The sequence below is a fragment of the Lissotriton helveticus genome, chromosome 1_1 (genome assembly GCF_964261635.1).
Source record: "Lissotriton helveticus chromosome 1_1, aLisHel1.1, whole genome shotgun sequence".
Classification (NCBI taxonomy): Eukaryota; Metazoa; Chordata; class Amphibia; order Caudata; family Salamandridae; genus Lissotriton; species Lissotriton helveticus.
Window position 1 is genome coordinate 1,745,338,996 of NC_136057.1, and position 22,012 is coordinate 1,745,361,007.

Consider the following 22,012-nt stretch of genomic DNA (forward strand, 5'->3'; position numbering starts at 1 on the left):
TGATGGTACGCAGATGATAAATCTATTGTTGTGAACCATTTAGCCCCGTCAAGTAAGGCTAACATCTCATTAATCTTTGGCAGAGGGAATTGATCTACCACTATATTATCATTTAAGTGGCGAAGGTCCACACATAATCTTAATTTACCATTGGAGCGTTTCACGACTACCAAAGGGGAAACCCAAGCAGACGCCTCAATAGGTTCAATAATGTTAGATGAGACCAATCTCTCAAGCTCTGTTGCAACGTCTTTTCTTAAAGCAATTGGCACACTTCTAACTTTGTGGATCTTAGGTACAGCAGAATCCTTTAGTATTATTTTGTGTTCAAAATCTTTTAATTTGCCTATTGTCTTTTGGAAAACTGCAGGAAATCTTTTTAACAGTTCCTCACCTGTTTTGGTACCTTCATCCATCACTAATACTTTTTCCACTGAGTTGGGGTCAAGAATAATATGCAAATCCCCTTGGTCTTTCCACCCTAAAACCGATGGACCTTTTTTTGATACATACATCTTGCCATATGATCTACGGTTTTTTAACTCAAATTTTAGCCAACGAAAACCAACTATGTCAATCTTACCACCATTATAACCCTCAGGGTCAATATCTGGAGGAGACAGTTTTGGACCAACTCTGTCCACAAATGTATTACGCCATATATCTTCGTTTACTATTGTATAGGGCGAACCAGAGTCAGCATATACTTTGATACGCACACCTCCTATATGTATCCAACATTCAGGTTTGTTATCAACAAGTAAACAACCATCCCTGATGTTGAGGAGTAGTTTCTTCTTCAAGGCTACAGCACAATCTGATGCTTGGTCCTCATCGCTAGAAGTGTTCTCATCAGAGGCAATGTCCTCTTGAATACACTTGACAGTCTTTGTCCTTCTTCTACATGCTTTGGTGTAGTGACCATACAGTCCACAAGCACCACATTTACTCTTTTTGGCAGGACAGGACTTGGCAAACGCCAAATGTTCTAAACTACCACACCTATAACATTTGGGCGGTTCATTACTATACTTAGGCTTTGCCCATGTTTCGTTCTTTAGTTTAAAATTACTGTTTTTTCTTGAACTTGCATCTATTTTAGCCACTACATCTTTATTAATACTTTCTGATTTTAATGCACTTGCACATCTACTAGATGACTCAGCCTTACGAACTAATGCTAGGATGTCTTCTAAACAAGCATCACCATTCATCCAAAGACGTTCCTGAATTGCAGGATTATTAGCGTGCATTACAACCTGATCACGAACCAAATCTTCCAGTAAACCCCCAAATGCGCAATCATTGCCCATTTTTTTTAACTCTCCAACATAGTCATCTACAGATTCATTTTTAGACTGTTTTCTTTGGTAAAATTTGTAACGCGTAATGCCCATACATACCTTCGGGGAGAAATATTTATCTAAATTAGATAGAGCTACTGTGAAAACATTACTATCCCCTCCCCCTACAATGGGCTTGTTCATTTGGTTATAACATTTGAGCCCTTTTGGACCTAAGGAATGTAAAAGAATACGCTTCTTTTGATCAGCAGACATTTTACCATCGGAATCTACAGTTTCAATATAATTAAGAAAATAGTCTTTCCACTCCAGCCATTTCAATGTTGGTTCGGAACCTTTGCACCAGAATTCCTGAGGGTTACTTAAAGAAAATGTTTGTTGACTCATGTTGACGTAAATAGATGAATTAATAATATAATTGGTGCTTGCTGAGGTAAGTTATCACTAAGTTATAAAGCTGTGGTGGAATTGTTCAGTGAGTTATGAGAAGATTAACAGTAGTTCCTTTTTTTTACACTGTCCAGTCTTCACCACCAACTGCTTTGATAATGTTGATATTCCTCAAAGTGTCTAAAAATTAGATAAGTTGCATAGTTCCAGGCGTTCAAGAAAGATTACCTGTGACCGCTTTGTAATTCCGACTTGTGGGTGTTGATATCGGCAAATTAAACAAAAAAAACGTCTTCCGTTTTTCTTTTCATTCATAACGAGTAGGCCTGCCCAATCCAAAATGGCCGCCACGCATCATGTGATGCGCCACGTTCGTAGTGAACGTATGATGTCACGTTCGTAGTGAACGTATGATGTCACCTGAAAGTTCTCTCCGAGACTCGCGCTACGCGAGTCTCGGAGAGAACTTTCAGGCTAGAGGACACGCGCATTCGATCTGCGCTTTGAATCCAGCAACGGTGAGTGCTCGAGCGCAGATGTCTTAGCGCTAGCAATATGTTCAAAGTTATAGATAATTCATATATTCAATTAAAATTACAGCATCGCTCACCAGGATTTCTCGCGCTTATTTGATTACCGTCCTCAGCGCGCTGTTCAATTGCAGTGACGTCGTCTCTGCTCCACGTCGTCCACTATAAAAATTCAAAAGCGGTACACAGGCTTCTCAGTAAGATAAAAAAAATCCAGATCGTCGCCAGTTGTTGAATTGATGAATCACGCATCAATTAAGTATAAAGTGGATTTAATATAGTAGAGGAGCAGGTACACAGCCAGACAGGTTAGCAGTCAGGAGTAACTGAACACATTAGAATACATCTAGTAGAAACACTCGGAATGGAACATGGAATGAACAGTGTTAAAGTGATATACATGTATTTCACAACATAACAGCCAACAAAATTCCAATGGTTCAAAACAGTTGTCATCTTGAAATATTACGTATTCCCGTTCACAACGACGCCAACCTTAATACAGGCAACAAGGCGGCCATCTTGGGTAGGGCTAATTTTCACGTTCGTAATTACAGCTGAATTACCGTTTTGGAACGCAATACTCCCCTGTTAACAGACAATGAGCCTTGCGTAGAGACGGTCGCCAGTCCCAAAAAAAGTAAAGAATGAATACCCAGCAGCAACACCAAAGGCCATTTTGAAACGGGTTAATATCCATCTGATGTAAAGAACAGCGGGTCAACGAGCGGAATTATACCTTTCAGTAGTAGGCATGAAGCCCGGCCCATCTGATTACGTTTTCCGGTCTGGTCGCACAACTTTGTTGTTGAAGACTTGGTACGATCCAAAATAGGGGCAGGTGTGACGTCTCCACTGCGCATTCACGAAACGTTTTGGAATGCCCCGGAGGGAAATCGAATTCCATAGAGTTAATTCAGAATCTAATAACAGAACGCCACGCTTACGGGGCGGAAAAGGCATGACTATGGATCTCGTTTTACAATCACGCACAGTAACACCCCACATCATTCTGGTGGTACAGTCCGCTAGCCACCTTCTCGACTCCCCGCCTCCCTTCATCCTTTCCCGCGCGAAAAAAACACAGTCCGGCGCGCGCCTTCCCCGTAGGCTCCCGGATGAGGCCATTATAAAGATTCCCGCCTCGCGCACACCTCGTCTGCTACCCGGCAGTTTGGCTTCTTGTTTTTAATCAGTGTGCATACGCACCCTTATTTGTTTTTATATCAGTTTGCCAGAGGTCCACATTGGAAGTGCCTAGTGAATCAGAGCCAGTCAGCCATGCCGGCCAAGACAGTCCAGTCCCCCTGTCTGCCCGAGGACGTCCGGAAGCGGTAAGGGCGCCTCTCGCGAGCATCTTGTCTGTTGGCAGTCCGCGCGCTGGTGTTGGGGCAGAGGCACTAGGAGCTGCCGCTTGTTGCCTGTCCTCGCGCAGCTCTCCTGCAGAGCCATGGAGCGGCGCTCGCCTCCCAACTGTTGGCTGGATCACTCGCTTCTCATGAGACACAAAGCCAAATGTTGGTGGGTCCAAAAGTGGAGACAGGGGATCCAGACACGATGCTGCCTCTTAAACGTGTGAGCTGTCACACGGGTCAGACGCTGCGCTAGAAGCGAACGGCCCCAAACTTTACACTTGCTTAAAGAAATAAGTTTCTTGAGACCGCCCCTGGCAGGCGGTAAGGGTACTGTGGTTGTTGGCACTGTACTTTAGGATGTAAGATTCCTTCCCATTGAGAAGGACTTGGTATGTGGGTGGGTTCATTCCTTGACAGCCCCTCGACAGTTTAGCAAACCCTATCTCTTGAATGGCCACGCTTGGTTTACAAGTGTATCCTCTAACCGTCAACTTTAGGGAGCCGGGGGCGACGGGGTTTAGAGAAACAGATAGAATAACATTTTCCTATTTAACTTGTTTTGCAGGGGCGCACTCTTTAATTATAATGGTGACATTGCATTTAATCAGTTAACTATCAGAAGTTTTGGTATATATGTTGCAAAGAGTTGCATGATATTGAGGTGAAGTGTTTTCTGTCTCGTATAGTAGCGGATTGTCACTTGTATGTTGAAGGACTTCATTAAGTAAACCCAAATGAGGTACCAGCAGCGGTTTCCGCATCTTGGAGCGCTGTCAAGTCAGCGTCGCTCGTGGCGTGTTGTGGGTTAAGTTAATGTCATTCTCCATAGAGGCGGATCTTCGGGTTGTTTTGTTATGCATTGACCAGTTGCGTAGTCTGGGCAGTTGGATCATTGGAAATCTGCCGAGGCTGGAATTGAATCCTTGTCCCGGGCCAGACCTCTGCATCAGGGTCTGCCGCTCTAACCATTGAGCCACGCTTCTCCAAATAGTTCTATCTATGTATTTGCTGTGAAGCAATCTGATAGCAGGTTCTGGTATCGGTGCTAAACTAAAGTTAAAAGATTGCGACTCAGAATTGTTGCAGATTTTCCTGCATTTATTTTGCAAGTCTCACTTCAGTGCTTGTATACAATGCATAGGGGTGTTGAGTCGCCACCTTGCTCATGTACCTATTCACTGCTCCTGATCTTGATGGTTTTCTGCCCTACTCTCATATCGAAGCACTGCTTTCTTGCCATAGTTTTGGTTGGATGACTTGTATACATCCCCTGTGGATGTCGGTGGATTATGTTAGGTATTGCCTAAAGGTATAAGCCTCTAGTGCACCATACCTAAAACGTACAATAGTCTTGTCCATTGGCTGCCTTTATTGTTTCTATCGTTTGCTTGTTTCTTATTCAATGGGTTGCTTGCCTTGTTTCTTACTCCGACAGAGCAAAACCACTTTACCATCGTGACTGGTTTACTTGTATCCTTCCAGTGCTTGCATTTAGAGGGCTACTTTATTTGATTCATCACTTCATGTGAGTGCGTGTTCTTGCTTTCTTTCGCTCTCGGGCGAGGCTTCCCCCTCCCAGCTGGTCTGTAAAAGCACAACAACCTGTGTTTTTGCCAGGGTATGACTAAAGGGTATATACTTAGAGTTGTTTTTGTTTTATCGCTTTCCTGGCACATATTGCACCAAAGCTCAGGCCTTCGCAAGCAGTGGGCATTTGAGACCAGATGTAATTAGCATGACAGAAAATGAGATGTCTGCTTAGCCAGTGGGGCACTTCGAAAAACATGAGCCCAGCATGTGTACTTTTTTTGTACAGCACTCATCCAGAGTTGACCTATTTCAAGGCGCTCTCATGACGTCATTAGCACATATGAGCCTTGAAATACGTGAGCTCAGGATGTGCTCTGTACAAAAGTTTTATTATATACAGCGCCCATCCTGCGCTCACGTATTTCAAGGCGCTCTCGTGTGCTAATGACTTTATTAGCATATGAGAGCATCTTGAAATACGTGAGTGCAAGATGTGCTTGGACAAAAAGGTTTCCTTTTGTACAGCGCCCATCCTGAACGTACATATTTCAAGGCGCTCATTGCTTCATAAACACTTGAGGCTCCTAGTGTTTGCATTGAGCCTAAAGGCTGGATCTGATTGTCGGGATCCAGCTACGAGGCTGAAAGCAAACACAAAACAGCACCACATGGATGGCAGTGCGCATGAGGTGAGCCCTCTGGCCGGAGTCGGGTTTACCTGCAGGCTGCACTGGCTTGCACACAGCGTGGTGGAGAATAAAAAAGAGAACTTACTTGCCCCCTCGCTTGTCTTCTGCTCCGGATGCACAGACTCCCGTGTAGCAATCCAGGGGCTGCTCTCATGCTGTGATAACCAGGATCAGATAAGCGCCGGGATTGGGCGGAGTGCGCACTGGCTTTACGCTCCCACAGGCACTGGGATCCTGTGATTGGAGAACAGCCTGGAGAGATCTTGGTGTGTATGTCGGTTTGTCCGTCCTAAAAACAGCCAGACTGTCGTGCACACTTGCAGTGCCCACCAATCCTCCAGCTTGCTGCAGTCAGAATTGCACCGGCCTAGACTGGGGCTCGCTCTATCATGAACATTAAAATAATTTAACTGCTTTATCATTTTATTTCGCGTGTTTATCCGCGGTCTCCAGTGAGGTGACGCAGATGTCTCTTCTCTCTGAGGTTCATAGAGCTGCTTCCTGGACTACTGTAGAGGGCCACATAGTTGACCCATGTCTTCTGTATCCTTTGGGGCTTGGCGAGCATTCTCATTTTCATTCAGGAACTTTGTTTAAATTAGGTTTAGACTAGTTGGAAAGTAAACCATAGCTTTATGGAGATTGAAAATGCTGAATTCAGTGTTTAGTTTTGAGATTACTCAAGATGTTTGCTTTTGCTCCAGCATGTTGTAATATATTAAGCATGTTGTAATTTTTTCTTTAAGTGCTTGTCAAACAAGCATTGGCAAACCCAGTAGCTTGGCACTCATAAAAGGCAACACCGGACTTCTTTGCCAATGATTGTTTTAGCACAGCAAACACAAGAAGATGGACAGAGCTCAAACGTTTCAGACACCCAGACACAGATCTGGGTTGAATCCATCATTGTTCTTTAGCGCACTTCACCACCCCAGTTCAGACCCAGCCACATGCAAATCAGTCTTGATCCTGTTCCTAATGGGAACAGTCCAGCCTGAACTATCAAGTCAGGTCTTCCCTTGACTGGAAACAAGCATCCTGAGACCGGTTTCAGGTTAACCCCCCTCGTCAGCCAGGCCAGCATTAATCCAGTGGCAAAGTCAGCAAGGGTCTTGCATTCGGGCATTCCCTGTCAACTTATAGCACACAAATCAAACACAAGGAAGGTTTTAGCAATTCATTGGGTGCATGACTTTCCCTGCTATCCTCTTATCCTACTTAAAAAAATATATATATGTATATACACACACATTATTTTTATTCATTTACTTATAACAGTTCTGCGCAGGCCTGACAGATGTATGTGTTACTGGGCTGCTCACTTCTATCTTTTAGCACACCATCAGAGTGCGTACTTTGTCTTAATTTACTATCCACCCTCTTTGCACAGTAAATTGACTGCTTACAGCACCCAGAGGCCATTTTTGGTTGACTTTGATTACCCTATGGAAGAAACATTTTAAGGCGGTTGTCTGTGCATGTATGGCAGCTATCCTGGAATGATAGTAGCAGTAAAATGCTTACTTTTTTTTTTTTTTTTTTTTTTTTTTACGCTTACAGGGATATTCTTACTGCTTTCTACTCTGGTCTACTTTTCTTATTGAAGAGTCCTTCATACTGGTGACTTATCTTTCGCTTAAGCAACACAAACTGCTTTGTTTTGTTACAAAGCTGCTTTGTTTGTTAGCTGGATATCTTGCTTCCCTCTTGCCTCTAAACAATTGAGCAATTGGTTTACAGATGTTACCTTTGAAAATACAGAAGTGGTAATAGCTGGGTCAGTAGCTACCTTCAGATACTTTAATATTTGAGGAATATAGTTTTGCAATAAGCTGAATTCTTAAATTGAGACAAATTATCCAGTGAGCAGATTTAATTGTCCTTCAACTTTTATTTGGCGTCACATACTGTTAGGTAATGTTTAGAACTGTTGACTCTTGATGGAATTTGTGTAAATAAATGCTGGCTCTATCCTTAAGGTTATGGTCCAGACAACTTGAAGTCCTGATTAAGGCTCTAACTTGAAACTGTTTTCCTTACAAAGGGTATTAACTATTCATAACTTTATAGCCAGTGTAGTATTTTAGTAATTGGTTGTCCAATTAATTGCAACACAAAGTAGTTTGGTATAGACGTTCTTGATACTTTTCAGTATTTATTGCATGTTTCTGGATTATTTCAAGTACTTTATGAATGTCTGAGACATTTTGATTTGATACTTATCCATTTCAGTTGCCTCTAAAGGATTCTTTGTTACTTTTTTAAGGCAAAAGTTGGATATGTACACTTTTCTTTTTTCCTTATCCACTTTTTTGAATAGCTGAAAGAAGAATGGGAGTTAGGGAGTCATGATTACTTGTGAAAATAAACACCATTCGGAGGGGGGGAGGGGCAGATAGTGGGACTAGGGACTCTGGCAGTGTGAAGGGCTGTGCTGATAGAAGTAGACAAAGTGGAAGTACCAGTAAATAAGACTTGAAAAGTAAAGGGACATAGAAGAGGGCTTCAAATACATGCAAAGTGTGTGATGGATTGCTCGAGAATTAAAACTGTTTACAAATTTAATTTTAATGTTCCCACAGACTTGAAGACCTGGAGAAAGATGGAGATGGACGGACAGAGAAGGTATCTTTCTGCATCTCAATCAACACCAATTCGAATCCTTTCTAATCTACACAATGAAGGGTGCAGTTAACATTGTAGTTTTGAAACTAATCCTTAAGTAAATTCTTTATGTAGTGGCTGAGCTGCTTCTTCTCAGACACAGAAGCACAGTGTTCTGCATTTTGTCCAAACGCTATTACGGTTGTACGCATGTGAATTTATGAGGAAGGGACACTGCACCAGAGTACTGATGGGTGGATGTTTGAGTGAAGCTCTTAAACTGACCCTCACTGTTAACTCCTTCCAAAGGAATGCCTGAAAGAGAAGCTTAACCTGCTGCACAGCTTTCTGGAGGACGCTGCAAAGGATCGGCTGAGTGATTTGGAGACTAAACTGAATAAAGAGGAGTTGTCGGAGGTAATAATGTTTGGTGATATTTCTAGATATTAGTGCAAATGTAAATACACTCTTGTGCTAATATGTAATACCAACTTCTTTTTGGAGTAGTTAATACGGTTTGTTTCAAGGGACAATTGGTATTTTATATAAGTGAGCCTATAGCTTGTAAGCTGTGGAGGGGTATGGTGCCCTAAAAGTGAATGTTCATCAAAGTAATTTTATTTTGGCAGTTTGTTTTCATGTTGAAATGGGTACGTAGGGGATCAGAAAGTATTGCATATCTTATGCCAGTGATAAAATGAGAATTTCTACACCTCTGAACAGGAACGCTACTTGTCCAAAGTGAGGGCACTGCTCTGCAAAGAACTCAACCTAGAAAACGGAGACACCCTGCACACAGTGAAAACAAATGGATGTTCAGAAAATGGGGCCTCTGCCAGTGACGAGGAATCTGGCAAAAATGGTCATGAGGCAGAGGATGGTGCAGTGGAGATGGAGGAGGCGGTGTCGTCGGGGTCCAAAAAAAGCAAAGCAAGGAAGAGTAAATCCAGTTCCGAAAATAAAAGTAACGTATCAATGCATATACCTTACTATTTAATCAAACCTTTAGTGGTTTAACCGCAGCAGTGAGCCTTACTGTTACAACTTCCCTCCCATTGTTGTTGTGCAAACACCTAGCACATAGCTTCATAAACATTTTGGTCTGTACTTAATACAGGGTCTTGTAAAATTAGTGCCTGTACAGAAGATGAGTTCATGTGGGAACAATGTTTAAAGGTTACATTTTAAGCTAAAAATGCATGTTCTTTGCATACTGCGTTAATGTACAAAGTATGTGCATCTAGTCTTGTAATTTTTTAAACCACCGTCTTTAAAATGGCTCGAGCACTATTTCACAAACATTTCTGTGGACTTTCTATGTTTGAAGTTTCAAGTAGTGCTGACTTGTTCTTCGAGTTTCAATTTAAAGCGGAAGTGGATGGAACCATAATTTAATTTTGATTTCTTCCTGTTCAGTCTTTTACGTTAAAGCCTTTCCCTTTGAACAGTTTGCTATGCTTCTCAGCCTGCACTTTTATCAGTGCTTCTTTAACACACACTGCAAGTGGCCTTGGCATTCTTTGGGTGGTCATTAGAAACATCATTATTTGCAGATTCCTTGTGGAATGACCACTTGATTTAGCATATTTTAAAACCATTATATACAAATTTTCTGAGTTACTCGTGACCTTGCCCTAACATCCAAATTGTAGACCTGCTCCTAAGGTCAAGATGACCACCCAGACTACAACCAGTTTCTTTCAGCACATTTCATTTGGAAGAGTGATTTAGATCTAGTCACTTTAATAAAGTTGTCTTTGCCCAAAAGTAGTGGTCTGTGCAACTTGAAGAGTTAAAGATGCTAGCTCTCCTCAAGAGCTTTCTAAGAATGTCTGTATACAGGTTCCGATGTAAGCAGCATTTACTTGTTCTCTATAGCTATGTGGGATTCAACTTGATTGTCAGCTTTGTTACTTGTGTTAACAAGTATATGTCCGTAAGATGGAACTTTGATTTGGCTCTTGTGTATTGAGGCTCACTAGTGTAGTGCTTTGTTCAGACTTCTGACTCTAACTAAAACTGTCTTCTTTCACCAGAGTCTCCAAGCAGTTCACGGAAGTCAAGAAGCAGCAGCACTGGGAAACAGCCAACCATTTTATCAATGTTTTCTAAAGGGTCAGTATGTAATGACAGTAGTTATCATAACTTTGTTCAAACTGATGGGGTTGGTCCTCTGCATCGGCCTACGGCTAGAATGCTTTTGATTATAAAAATCTGTCTTGGCTGAAATTCACACTGGTTTTTTGGAGGTGGGGGGGGGGGGGGTTTCATCACCTGAAACATTGGGTATTTATTTACCAATTTTTTTAATCTAGTCAAATTTTTATCAGATTCTTTAGATATCTATGTAAAATGTTACATGTCCCATAGACCAATCCTAATAACAGCTAATGCATTCATACCAAATACTCGAAACCTTTATAACTCTTTACAGGTGTTGCCTGGACCCATACAGGTTTCACAACATTATTTAACACAATGTTCAATTTATATAGAGGATTAAAATAAAACCAGGGAAAACGAGTTTTGAGCTTTTCTCAAGCAAGTCCTTATTAGATCTTTCTTTTTGGGGAAAGACTCTTGTGCTCCTGCAACCACTTGGGGGTTTGTGTCGGACAATATTTTGTTGGGGCACTTTTCTCAGTCATTTAATTGCCCACTGAGTCTAAACATTTTTTGAGGAAAAATTTCTCGTTTCAACCTCATTAATTTGAGGTCTCTTCAGGACAAAGGCCAGTTTTGTACTTTAGTAATCGGCACTGTTAACTTGTGTTCTTATGAATGTTACTGCTTCTACTATGTTTGCGTGGGTTGAACTTTCAGTCGCTTACCGTTTTCTTTACTGAACGCTTTGTTATAAATCATTTGAAGGCTTTTGCCGCCGCTGCGCTTTCTCCGGGAATAACATTTAATGTCTAAGTTTATATTCAATATTGTCCCAAATGAACTCTATTTTTTAGGGTAATTCGAGGTGTTATGCTTCATTTGGAGGGAAGCGTTCAATAGTGGTTTAGCATGACTTGATTGGGTCTGTGCCCTATTTTAAGAAGCACTGAAATGCTACAATGTTTCGTGGTTCAGCAATTTATCACTTCGTAGGAGGCTACAAGCCACCTTGTGTTTGCAACAAAAGCTGTTGGGTGACCTTAATTTAGTTAAACATTGCTACCATACCCCTATTTTGTTAATGTTCACTACATTTGACTTAAAGTAAATCCTAAGAACTCAAAATGTTATAGATAGTTGAAGGTTATGCTGTTACACTTAAATTTTGCTGCTGAAACTTTTAAATGTCTTCCGCCGCACGACTTGCTCGTTCACTCCTCTAACGACTTGGACTTGAGCTCTTTTTTAACTTAATTGACTCTTTGCCTCTACTCCCCTCTTAGATCGAATAAACGCAAGTCTGAAGACACAAACGGAGATGTGAAGCTTGAAACTGAGACCAAAATGGAGGAAGAGGTGCAATTGGTGGAAAAGGTATTTTACTTTGACTGCTGTGAAGTGCTTAACATTTTTTTCTTTGTTTTTCAGGAAATTTCTTTCAATGACTAAACAACTTGCGTTTGAAAAGGGGCTCCATATTCTACCAATTTGCTTCCTCCAATAACATGCTTGCAAAAAACAAAGTTGCCTCTTTGAGCTAGTTGTCTAAGCATACACTTATCAAATCAACTAAATTGTCTTTTCGATCTTCCAAAGGCAGATCATAAAAGATACACATGATAAAAGCAAACTACATATTAACCGCACATGTTAAAGAATAACAATCTCATATTTAAAAATGAAACTGTTCCTTGTACAAGTACAGATATTAGGATAACAGTCCAAGAAATGGAGAGCCAAGTGTAGAGTAGACATTTTTACACGAAAAACAAATTGTTTTACACTGAAAGTGTCAGTGCAAGAGTTCTGAATCCTGAGGCATCAACAGGGTGCCTAATGAATAAAAATTGAAAGCAATAACATACATTTAAAGGATTGCAAGGTCAATGATTTTTTTAAAAGTGAGAAGCATTTTTATCAAAACAGCAAACTCCTTCTTTTAGCTAAAGTGCACTTCAGAAAACTTGCAACTGCATGGCAGACGGTACAATCGTTAAGTTGCAGTAAATAGAAGGCCGCTTTGCATCTGCGCAGTACTGGTAATAACTTCCTAGTAAATGGCAGGTAAAATTGACAGAAGACCAAATTTAAAATGGTTTGACTAGATTGCGCATCACCTAGATTGCTCATCACCTGGACAAATGACAAATGATATGCACAAATCACTGGACAAGAACCGCTGCTGTCTACTCATACTCCTTGACCTTTCGGCGGCCTTTGACACAGTCGACCACAAACTACTCATTAACACTCTCCTAGATAGGGTAGGAGCCAACAGGGTGGTTGCACAATGGTTCACCTCCTTCCTACAAAACCGCTCACAAAGAATAAAAATGGGAAACTCCACGTCCGACCTACACCCTATAATCAGAGGTGTCCCCAAGGCTCAGTTCTATCACCCGCATTATTCAACATCTACATGGAGCCACTCACCATCTTCAAAAAAGCAAACCTTCCCTTCCATCTCTATGCCGACGACACCCAGACATACCTAGAAACCTCCTCCCTAGCAGACATGCAAAGACTAAACATCACCCTAAGAAGTACAAAAGTGGCTGTCCTGTAACCATCTGAAACTAAATCAAAACGGAAATTCTTCTCCTAGCCAGCTAGGAAAAGACCCCGCAAATCACGGAAACGATAAAGGCTATTGATGCTCTAGACCACAGGTCTTCAAACTTTTTTGCTCAGAGCCCCCCTAAATAAAATGTTTTGAGGCCGCCCCCCCCCCCCCATCATTTATGGCCAGGATTGGGGTAGCGGGCAGGAGGGACATGGCAGCGTGCAGGGGTCAGGGCTTATGACATATTCAGGAGTACTTTTTCTATAGCGTATAAACAGCACTACCTATGAGATTTATAAAACAGCAAATGCATCAAACAAAAACATGTATTATCCCAAACATACTTATCCCTATAATTGGTGTTATACGCCCCTCACTTTCTTGGACCCCCAATGCAACCACACCTGCTGCACTAATCATAAATGCAGTCCTGAGTAGCAGGCAATAGCCTCTAAATCTTTTACCTCTTCCCCACCATGACGGACCATCACCTCGGTCTTAATGCTGGAAAGGAAAATAAGCTACCATGCCCTTTTTTTAAAGGTACACAGTCTTAATTGTGATGCAGTGGGCCCAAAATCTTCTGGACCCCAGGCTGGCCTCAATTGCTTCCTTAATGATAAGCAGCAGTGGCCACTTACACACCTGGCAGCAGTTCCAGCTTCACTAATGAATGGCCCTTTAAAAAACAAAAATAGACCACTTGTATTGTCCCCTTCTTTGGAGTATCTCTCTGAAGAAGCTGTCTCTGTCCATTTGGAAACATAAAAATGAGCCCCCTTACAGTGCGCCCTATTCTGGGCATTCTTTGACAATATCTAGTATCTCAATCCTTTCCTCTGTCTCATAGACCATTACTGTGAGGCCCCGCGTGTTTTGAGGTCAATGAGGTCCCAAACAAAACGCAGTGGCTAGAATATTCTTCTTATGGAATAACAATGTTCCAGACTCTCACCAAATAACCGTAGACACATTTGCTGAAAAAAACACTTTTCCAGAAGTTCAAAATGTGTTATTCACATGCATCCACTGACTGTGGGCCTGATCACGCCCTCCAGTGATGGCCCTCTGGAGTGAGACAGAATATGCAGATGAGGCCTTGGACTCCCTGGTGAGTGCTCTTCTCACGGCATGTAGGGCATGAATCTGCTCTAAACAGCTGCACCACATTAAGGGGCACCTATGAATATTATTAGGAGCTAAATAGCTTGTTTGGAGAGCACCCACTAAAAAGACTTCACCTCTGACACCTTGGAATCTCAGACCCCTTAACTACATTACACTACGATAGAAAAAAAATAAAGCATACAGAGCTAACATTCTACCTTTTTCAGAGCGTGTCAATACAAAAATAGCCTACCCTGCTACAGCTTGGAGGCTAGATCGTTTTTTTTTTTTTTTAGCAGCCTCTTGACCCTGCCAGCACCCTCACTGACACCCGCCCCCACGCCACTGATCACCATTCACACTTCTCAGCTCCAAGTAAATGAAGACAGCCTGGAAATGCAGCAAATAAACATTGCTGCACTTCCAGGCCATCTTCACTTACATATACTTAGAGGCATCTGCGCCCCCCTGGGAACCCATCGGCGCGCCCCACTGTTTGAAGACCTCTGCTCTAGACTGTACTCTCATCCCAGCAGACTCAGTGAAGTCATTGAGTATCACTCTGGACCCCAACTTGGATATGATTGAACACATCAAGAGCACCGCAAGAGGTGCCTTCATCCTAAATCTACTAAGCAAAACCAAACCCTTCATCCCACCAACTGACCTCAAACAAGCCACGCAGTCACTTGTCCTATCCAGATCAGACTATGGGATCGCCACCCTCGCAGGCACGGCTAAACTTCACCTGGCTCCACTAAGAACAACACTAAATGCGGCAGCCAGAATGGTGTCAGGAGTGAAGAAATATGAACACATCAATCCCGCGATAACAGAACTTAAGTGGCTCCCAGTAGAATTGTGAGCCAATTTCAGAACCGCCTGCCTCACACACAAAGCTCTACACACTGGGAAACCCACCTATCTAGCTGCCAAACTCAAGAAAGCGGGACAGACAAACATCAGAAGCACCAACTCTCTGCTACTCATCCCTCCGAAAACCTGCAAACAAAAGACCATATCTAGGTCCTTCACTGGAAATGCACCCAAAATCTGGAATGCCATTCCGATACATATTAGGACAAACTCTTCCTACAAAGCCTTCAAGAGCCAGCTCAAAACGCTCTTCCTCAATCAAATCCTCACAAAGTAACAACGGATCTTTAACTCCCAACCAAAAGACAGAAGACCCAGCAACTACGTTAGACACTCCTGACATCACTTCCCCTATATTCGGAACATTACTCCCCCCTTACCTGAACATCAAACTCTCAACTTTGCGTCGATTACTACCAGACGATTACAAATTAATGAACCTCCTTAGACTCACTATTTACCTGGACACTCTTGGTGTAATCTGTTTATAACAAATGTTGTAAAGCGCTCCGATACCTCCGGGTTTGGCTAGCGCTATAGAAAACTCCAAAAATAAACCGTGCCAGAGGAGTACTGTCCTATGGGAAAGCATATCGACCAGCTAAAGGAACCTAGCCTAAATCTTGCCAACAGTGTTCTTGTGTAAACGTTGGTCCCGTATAGTAAATACGGAGCAATTGTTGGAGTAGCTTGGATAATACAATCTCAGACTGGGGGTTTGCCACTTCCATTAGTTCCCTAATAATTTATTTGTGAAAACTGTCTCTGACCTACTTTTTGTATATTTGGGGGGGGTGCACTCTGGGTGCTCAAACACACAGCCAAGTGCAGAGAAGCAATTTTTAATATTTGTAACCATGGAATGGCCAAGCCACGGGCACAGGTTAGACCGTCTTAATGACAGCCCGATTGAATTCAGCTTCTTTGTTGGACCAAATTGAGCACCTGAGAGCCAGGGGGGCAACATTGATGGTCTCTTGGACATACTCCATACCTAGCTCCAAGTGTAGGGAGAAATGCAGGGATGAGAGGAACACCTAATAACTGGCAGCATAATCTGTTCTCAATCTGCATCGCATTTGCATCCCTACAACCCCAGATACCCAATCCATACGTTAACATTGGCAGGCAGTTCCGATTGTATATCTCTATAGGAGTAATCGGCCTGTAACCAATAAACATAGCAAGCGAGGAAGTAGTGCCTACAGCTGTAGTGTATCTGGATATTCAGTTTTTAATACAGGTAAGCCAGGTACATCCTTCATCGAACTCCAGGCCTAAATTGGTAAAGAAACCAACCCCTTTCTAGGAGTTTGCCACACTTATCAAATGTAAATCAATTAAGAAAATCATTAATTTAACTGTTCATTGTGCACGAAATCCTGCAGATTCACGTTAAAGGTATACTTGATCAAGAGATCAAGGAGCTGTCCTGTAAGTTTTGAACTAATTATGCTAATTTCATCCTAATTTTACTATGATTTACTTAAGTTTGAAGATGCTTTTAATATGCCGTTGACCACTTTGTGCCTTCTGTCCTATTTTAGGAAGAACAAGAAGAAAAGCGAATTAAAATTGATGTCCCCAAAAAGGAGGGGTAAGACTGCGTTTTTTGTGTTTTTTTTCCCTCTAAGATTTGGCTCTGATACTAATAACTTAGGGAAGCAGTGTACTCTTTTGGACTGCAAATGTTGATGCAATCATTGGCCCATTTGTTTGTTCGTCATCTCCCAAGCTAAGCATATGTTGGAAGTGTCTTAACCAGTTTTAAAGAAACCAACCTGCCAAGGAGATGGTCGTAAGGGAGTAGAGCGGGGGGGGGGGGGTCAGATCATGGCAGTGCTTAATTTGAGCCGGTGGTTGCCAGTGGGCTTCACTGCGCTAATTTTTGGGGACCAGAACTTATTTTTCATCACCCACCGAGAGCAAGAGGGAAAATGCAGAAACGGGGCAAAGCCATCACGAAAGGAGATGTCTGGAAACTGTAAGAATGCGGATAAGGCTGGTAGTCCAATAGAGGCACGAGGTGGATTCCGGACTTTATATTCCGCATGCCGGTTGTGGGCTTATGAGCAAAGCTTTGGGCACCAGCCCATGTACTTCTACAAATTAAGCACTGGGTCATGCTCCATTCATTTGTACAGGACTAAAGTGGAACATGTAGTGCATAAACATTTTATATGCTTTTTCTTCTAGTTGCAACCATCAGTCACCAGTGATATTGGTGGGAGGGGGATTAAAAAGCTTTTTAGCCTGTTGAATTGCTGAAAGACTAGATTCCTTTATCTGGAGGGTGATATGCCGACGACACCCAACTTTATCTCAAAATACAATCTCCCAAGGACATCATGCTTCTGAACACCACAATCAAACACCCAATCCTGGCTTTCTGAGAATCACCTCAAACTCAATGCTCTGAAGACCGAGTTCCTCCTGATCTCACCTCCCGCTAAAATATCCACGGCTCAAACATGGCTTAAGCATTTAACGGCTCTAAATGTACAGCCCATCGTAGTTGACTCCGCAAAATCTTTAGGCATAACACTGGACACCAATCTCAACATGCAGCAGCACATCAGCAAGGCAACCAAAGGAGCGAACTTTCAAATCAATACCCTGAGGAAACTCAAACCCTTCCTCCCTGCCAAAGACTTCAAAACTGCAGTACAATCTATAGTCATCCCGCACATAGATTACGGTAGCACCGCCCTCTGCGGGCTCCCCCTAACTACAACGGCACCCCTAAGAGCATCCCTTAACGCCGCAGCGAGACTCGTCACTGGCTCAAAAAAACACTCGCACATCTCCCCGGACTTTAAATCACTGAAATGGCTACCTTTTGAAGCCAGAATACAACTGAAAATCGCTTGCATGACACACAAGGCTGTGCACCGGAATTCACCCGCCTATCTCACTCAAAAGCTGACAATTTCGGGTGGCTCCCGAACTACTAGAGGCACAAACAATCTTTTGCTGAAACCTCGAAGATTTCGGAAGGAAAAAACTTATAAACGCTCCTTTTCAGGAATGGCACCCAGGATCTGGAACTCACTCCCTCCGGAAACAAGGCTCATCTCCTCCGAAACAATCTTTAAGAGGGAAGTTAAAGCGATCCTCATGGCAAAATACACATGATCTATTGCTCCGTATCACTCATGAATCTGCCTTGCAAGTCCTTCCCGACCCTGGTCTACTGTGCCACCCGTGTTTCGAATTACTTAACTGTATACGCTCATTCTTTGTATTTTGTTATAATGTTTGATGCACATGGTTGATTATGTATATTGTTATATTATTGACGCACCTGGTTGACTTTGCACACTTTACCCTCTCCATCTCAACGTTCCTTACTACTCTCGCACCTGTGGGACTATACACCCTGCTCACACCTACCTCAACTGTACCCTCCTTTAAACTCTAAATATTCTAAACACGTTTAAGCAGGTATATGCTCCTTATTATTGCACTTTATACTATTAACGCAATTGTCTGTCTATACACTGTGTACCGACACTACCTCACCTGTTATCTACCTCATGTCCTTTATCCCACCTATGTAACTAGCACCTTGTACCTAACTACCTCATATATTACTCTGTATATACGCATTATTACTTTGTATTTTTTACCCCCATGCCCTTGTAAAGCGCTCTGATATCTGCAAAGATCTTGTTCGCGCTATATAAAACTTTCAAAATAAATAAATATTTAATTAAGGTAACTTTATTCATTCTTCGTCCTCTTTAGAGCCTCAACCGATGAACCTGTTAAGGTGAAAAGTGCACAAGCACCCAAGGTATAAACTTTTGTAACTTGGTGTACGTAATAGTGATGTGTGGCCCGTGATTTTGCTGTAAAACATGACTGTCAATTTGCCTAACACATTCCGTTTATAGTGAAGGCAGTAAACCTTTTTTAAGAGTTTTGCTACTTAGATGCCGTGAATCCCGCTCTGGTGTGATGCATTTGACTGCTGAAGCTTGTGGCCAGCCAAGACCAAGCTGCCCCTTTACAAGTTGGTCCGGGTAGCCAGCTTAATATTCAGATGCACATTTTCCTAATAATTCTTCCTGTACTATATTTCACAAGTCTCGCATCAGCCAGATCCTTAACATAAATTGTTGGATGGCCCCTTAGCAAAGATGTTTTTGCTCTTTGGAAAAAAAGGGTCGTTTTCATGCTACACAATGCAGGGGCACTTAACTTTTTTCAATTCATACTCCGATTCTAAAGCTTTGTTCCCTTGGTACTAGCTTTAAATTCTTTCCCTGCAGACTCTACCTCCCAAATGTACGGACTGCAGGCAGTACTTGGATGATCCGGACCTCAAGTTCTTTCAAGGAGACCCTGATGACGCGGTAAGCAATTTAGCAAAACCATTCCTAGTGTTTTGTGAGATTTTAGTTGATGCCACAACACACTGCATTATTTGATGGATGTTTGATTAACTTCTGTAAACTATATATTCCATCTGTACAATAAGTGAACTTAAAAGACGTTGTGGTATTTGAGCTTGTTGGGTGCCTCCGATTATTGCTATGGCCCAGGCTAGCCAGTTTTCCAGACTTACATTTAGCAATGTAATCACTGCTTTTGTTTCAGCTGGACGAGCCAGAGATGTTGACTGATGAACGTCTGTCCCTCTTTGATGCTAATGAGGATGGATTTGAAAGCTACGACGATCTCCCTCAGCATAAAGTGACTTCCTTCAGGTGATGAAGGGCAGCGCTCATATTACCTTTGTTTGCTGTTGTGGTCAGAAACCGATTATTATGAGCTTTTAACTCTTACGCCAGTGTTACTCTTTTGCTTAGAATTGTTTTAGCAGAATGGTTCTCTGTTGCTGTAAGATTGAATTAGCTTTTAACTTGGGTTACCCTTTGGAACTTGTATGCGTTTGTTTTTGAAGGCTGTCTCCTGCTACTTACTGCACTACACTTTCTAGCCACATTGTAGAGCTTCACACTACTAATAGGAATGTTTGTCTTATTTTCCTTGTATTATCTTGCATTGCCAGCTACACTTGCAGGTTTGTGAAGCAGCAGTTTGGGTTTGAGGATTTAAAGTGGGTTTGTATCTGCATGTGGGTGCAGTATTTCCTTTCTTACACGGCCAGCGTCGGCAGCTGGATGTAAGCAGCTACTACTCAAACTGTTTAAACCTGCATAGTTTAATTGAAATGCCTGTTAAACCAATCTGATGCTGTTGACTTGCCCTGGCATCTCCACATTGCAGAAACGTTACATTCGACACCTGGATGTTTCACTTGGATGCATGAATGAAATAAAAAAAAAAAATCTTGACCATAAATAGCTGTTGTATTTTGAGCTGTAGTTTCTGGCTTAGGGTATGTTGCTTCGATTAACATTCCATGCCTAGCTTGTATGCCACTTTTTTATTTTTAATCAACCTAAACTTAATCAGGACTCCAGTGGTGGAACAGCTTATCTCCTACTGCAGTTATCCAGCAAAATGTTTACGACCCAGCTTCAGACGGTCGTAATCTTTATTCTTTGTTAGTCTTGGAATGGTCCGTGCCAACCACCCCAAGGAACCTGCTTTTGCAATGAACTGGATGTCTCTCGCCCCTTCTGCTGTGCAAGTGCGAAGAATAGGACGGCCTGCCAGAATCCGGCAAGACCCCTGCCCTAAAGCTCGAATCGTTAAGCACTTAGCGGTTTTAAAATGCTCAGCATTAGTGCTGTCCGTAATCGCCTACGTTGATTAAAACCCAAATCCGAAGCCACTAGCTTCCAAGCCCACGTTGTCGATAAGCAACATTCATTCGGTAGTAGCCGTGCAAAACCTCCCATCTGAGCCAGTAGACCTCTGATCAGACCATGTGTTACTTTTTTCGCGGCAGGTAGACCTTGCCTCACTCAGATTGGCAGCTTTTATCCTACACCGTTAAAGAGCCGACCGGGGATTACTGTGCTTGGATCCTGCGCTTTTCAGCGTAACTTAAAACCGTGTTCTAAATGGAAGTATTAGTAGTGTGTAAAACAGCCTTTTTTTTATTTAATTTTTTTATTCTCCATGCGAAACATATATTGAACAATATGTGAAAGGCTTGAGATAGCAGAAAATGGAAGGGAGTCCTAGGAACAGAAATTCAGCACTCTTACCTATACTCTGCATCTGCTTACATGAAGTGAAGCAGAGGAACGGGTTACCGTCTAACATCAATGCATTGGGATAAGTGAGGCAGTCATTTGTATTCATCCATGGGGCACAGAGGGAGACTGTCTGTCCCCTGCATCATGTATAAAAGGAGGCTCACTCGACCCCTGTCTTGGTTTGCTGGTATTGATGTTTACGATGGAAATTCTCTGGCTGCTTGGGGTGAACTGTTGTAGCCTGACCAGTGCCTATTTTCATGTTTGTTACTGGTCTGGGATATCGCATGATTACCAGTGGATGAGTAACTCTTTCCTCCATCACTTTTCCGGTACTTGTATTTTGTTTCAGTTACCTTTATTTCTGCATGCCCTTTCCATATCTCGTGTTTGCCTCCTGGCATTCTTGCACTGACCTCAGACAGTGCGCACAATCCTGCCATGAGCTATCCAATCTTGCCTACTGAAACTATATATTTTTATTTCAGCATTTACGATAAAAAGGGTCATTTGTGTACTTTTGACTCTGGCCTCATTGAGAAGAACGTGGAACTGTACTTCAGTGGGGTAGTAAAACCAATTTATGACGACAGCGCTTGTCTGGACGGTAAGCTTCCTCTGCTCCTCTATTATGACCTGGTAGGGAATGGCGCCCTTTATTTTATTCTTGTTTCTGTGCTATAAGGGGGTTTAGTTTTGATTGAGTAGGGAATGGCTCATCCTCTTACTGTTTCCACAGGTGGCGTCAGAGCAAAAAAACTGGGTCCCATAAATGCCTGGTGGGTTACTGGTTTTGACGGAGGTGAAAGGGCACTAATTGGCTTTACAACAGGTAAGACTTT

The 22,012-nt window shown here is 42.3% G+C and overlaps 1 protein-coding gene across 1 annotated transcript in view; it reads left to right on the top strand.

Moving 5' to 3' along the window:
- The first annotated feature begins 3,280 nt into the window (after window positions 1-3,280).
- Window positions 3,281-22,012, top strand: part of DNMT1 (DNA methyltransferase 1) — a 104,374-nt gene continuing 85,642 nt past the window's right edge. The window contains exons 1-12 of the mRNA XM_078689239.1: window positions 3,281-3,558; window positions 8,381-8,423; window positions 8,712-8,819; window positions 9,126-9,366; window positions 10,439-10,517; window positions 11,792-11,882; window positions 16,602-16,651; window positions 18,802-18,850; window positions 19,329-19,412; window positions 19,657-19,766; window positions 21,659-21,777; window positions 21,910-22,002. Of these exons, the coding sequence (XP_078545365.1) occupies window positions 3,506-3,558; window positions 8,381-8,423; window positions 8,712-8,819; window positions 9,126-9,366; window positions 10,439-10,517; window positions 11,792-11,882; window positions 16,602-16,651; window positions 18,802-18,850; window positions 19,329-19,412; window positions 19,657-19,766; window positions 21,659-21,777; window positions 21,910-22,002 (1,120 nt within the window). The 5' untranslated portion in view covers window positions 3,281-3,505. The remainder of the gene's footprint in view (window positions 3,559-8,380; window positions 8,424-8,711; window positions 8,820-9,125; window positions 9,367-10,438; window positions 10,518-11,791; window positions 11,883-16,601; window positions 16,652-18,801; window positions 18,851-19,328; window positions 19,413-19,656; window positions 19,767-21,658; window positions 21,778-21,909; window positions 22,003-22,012) is intronic.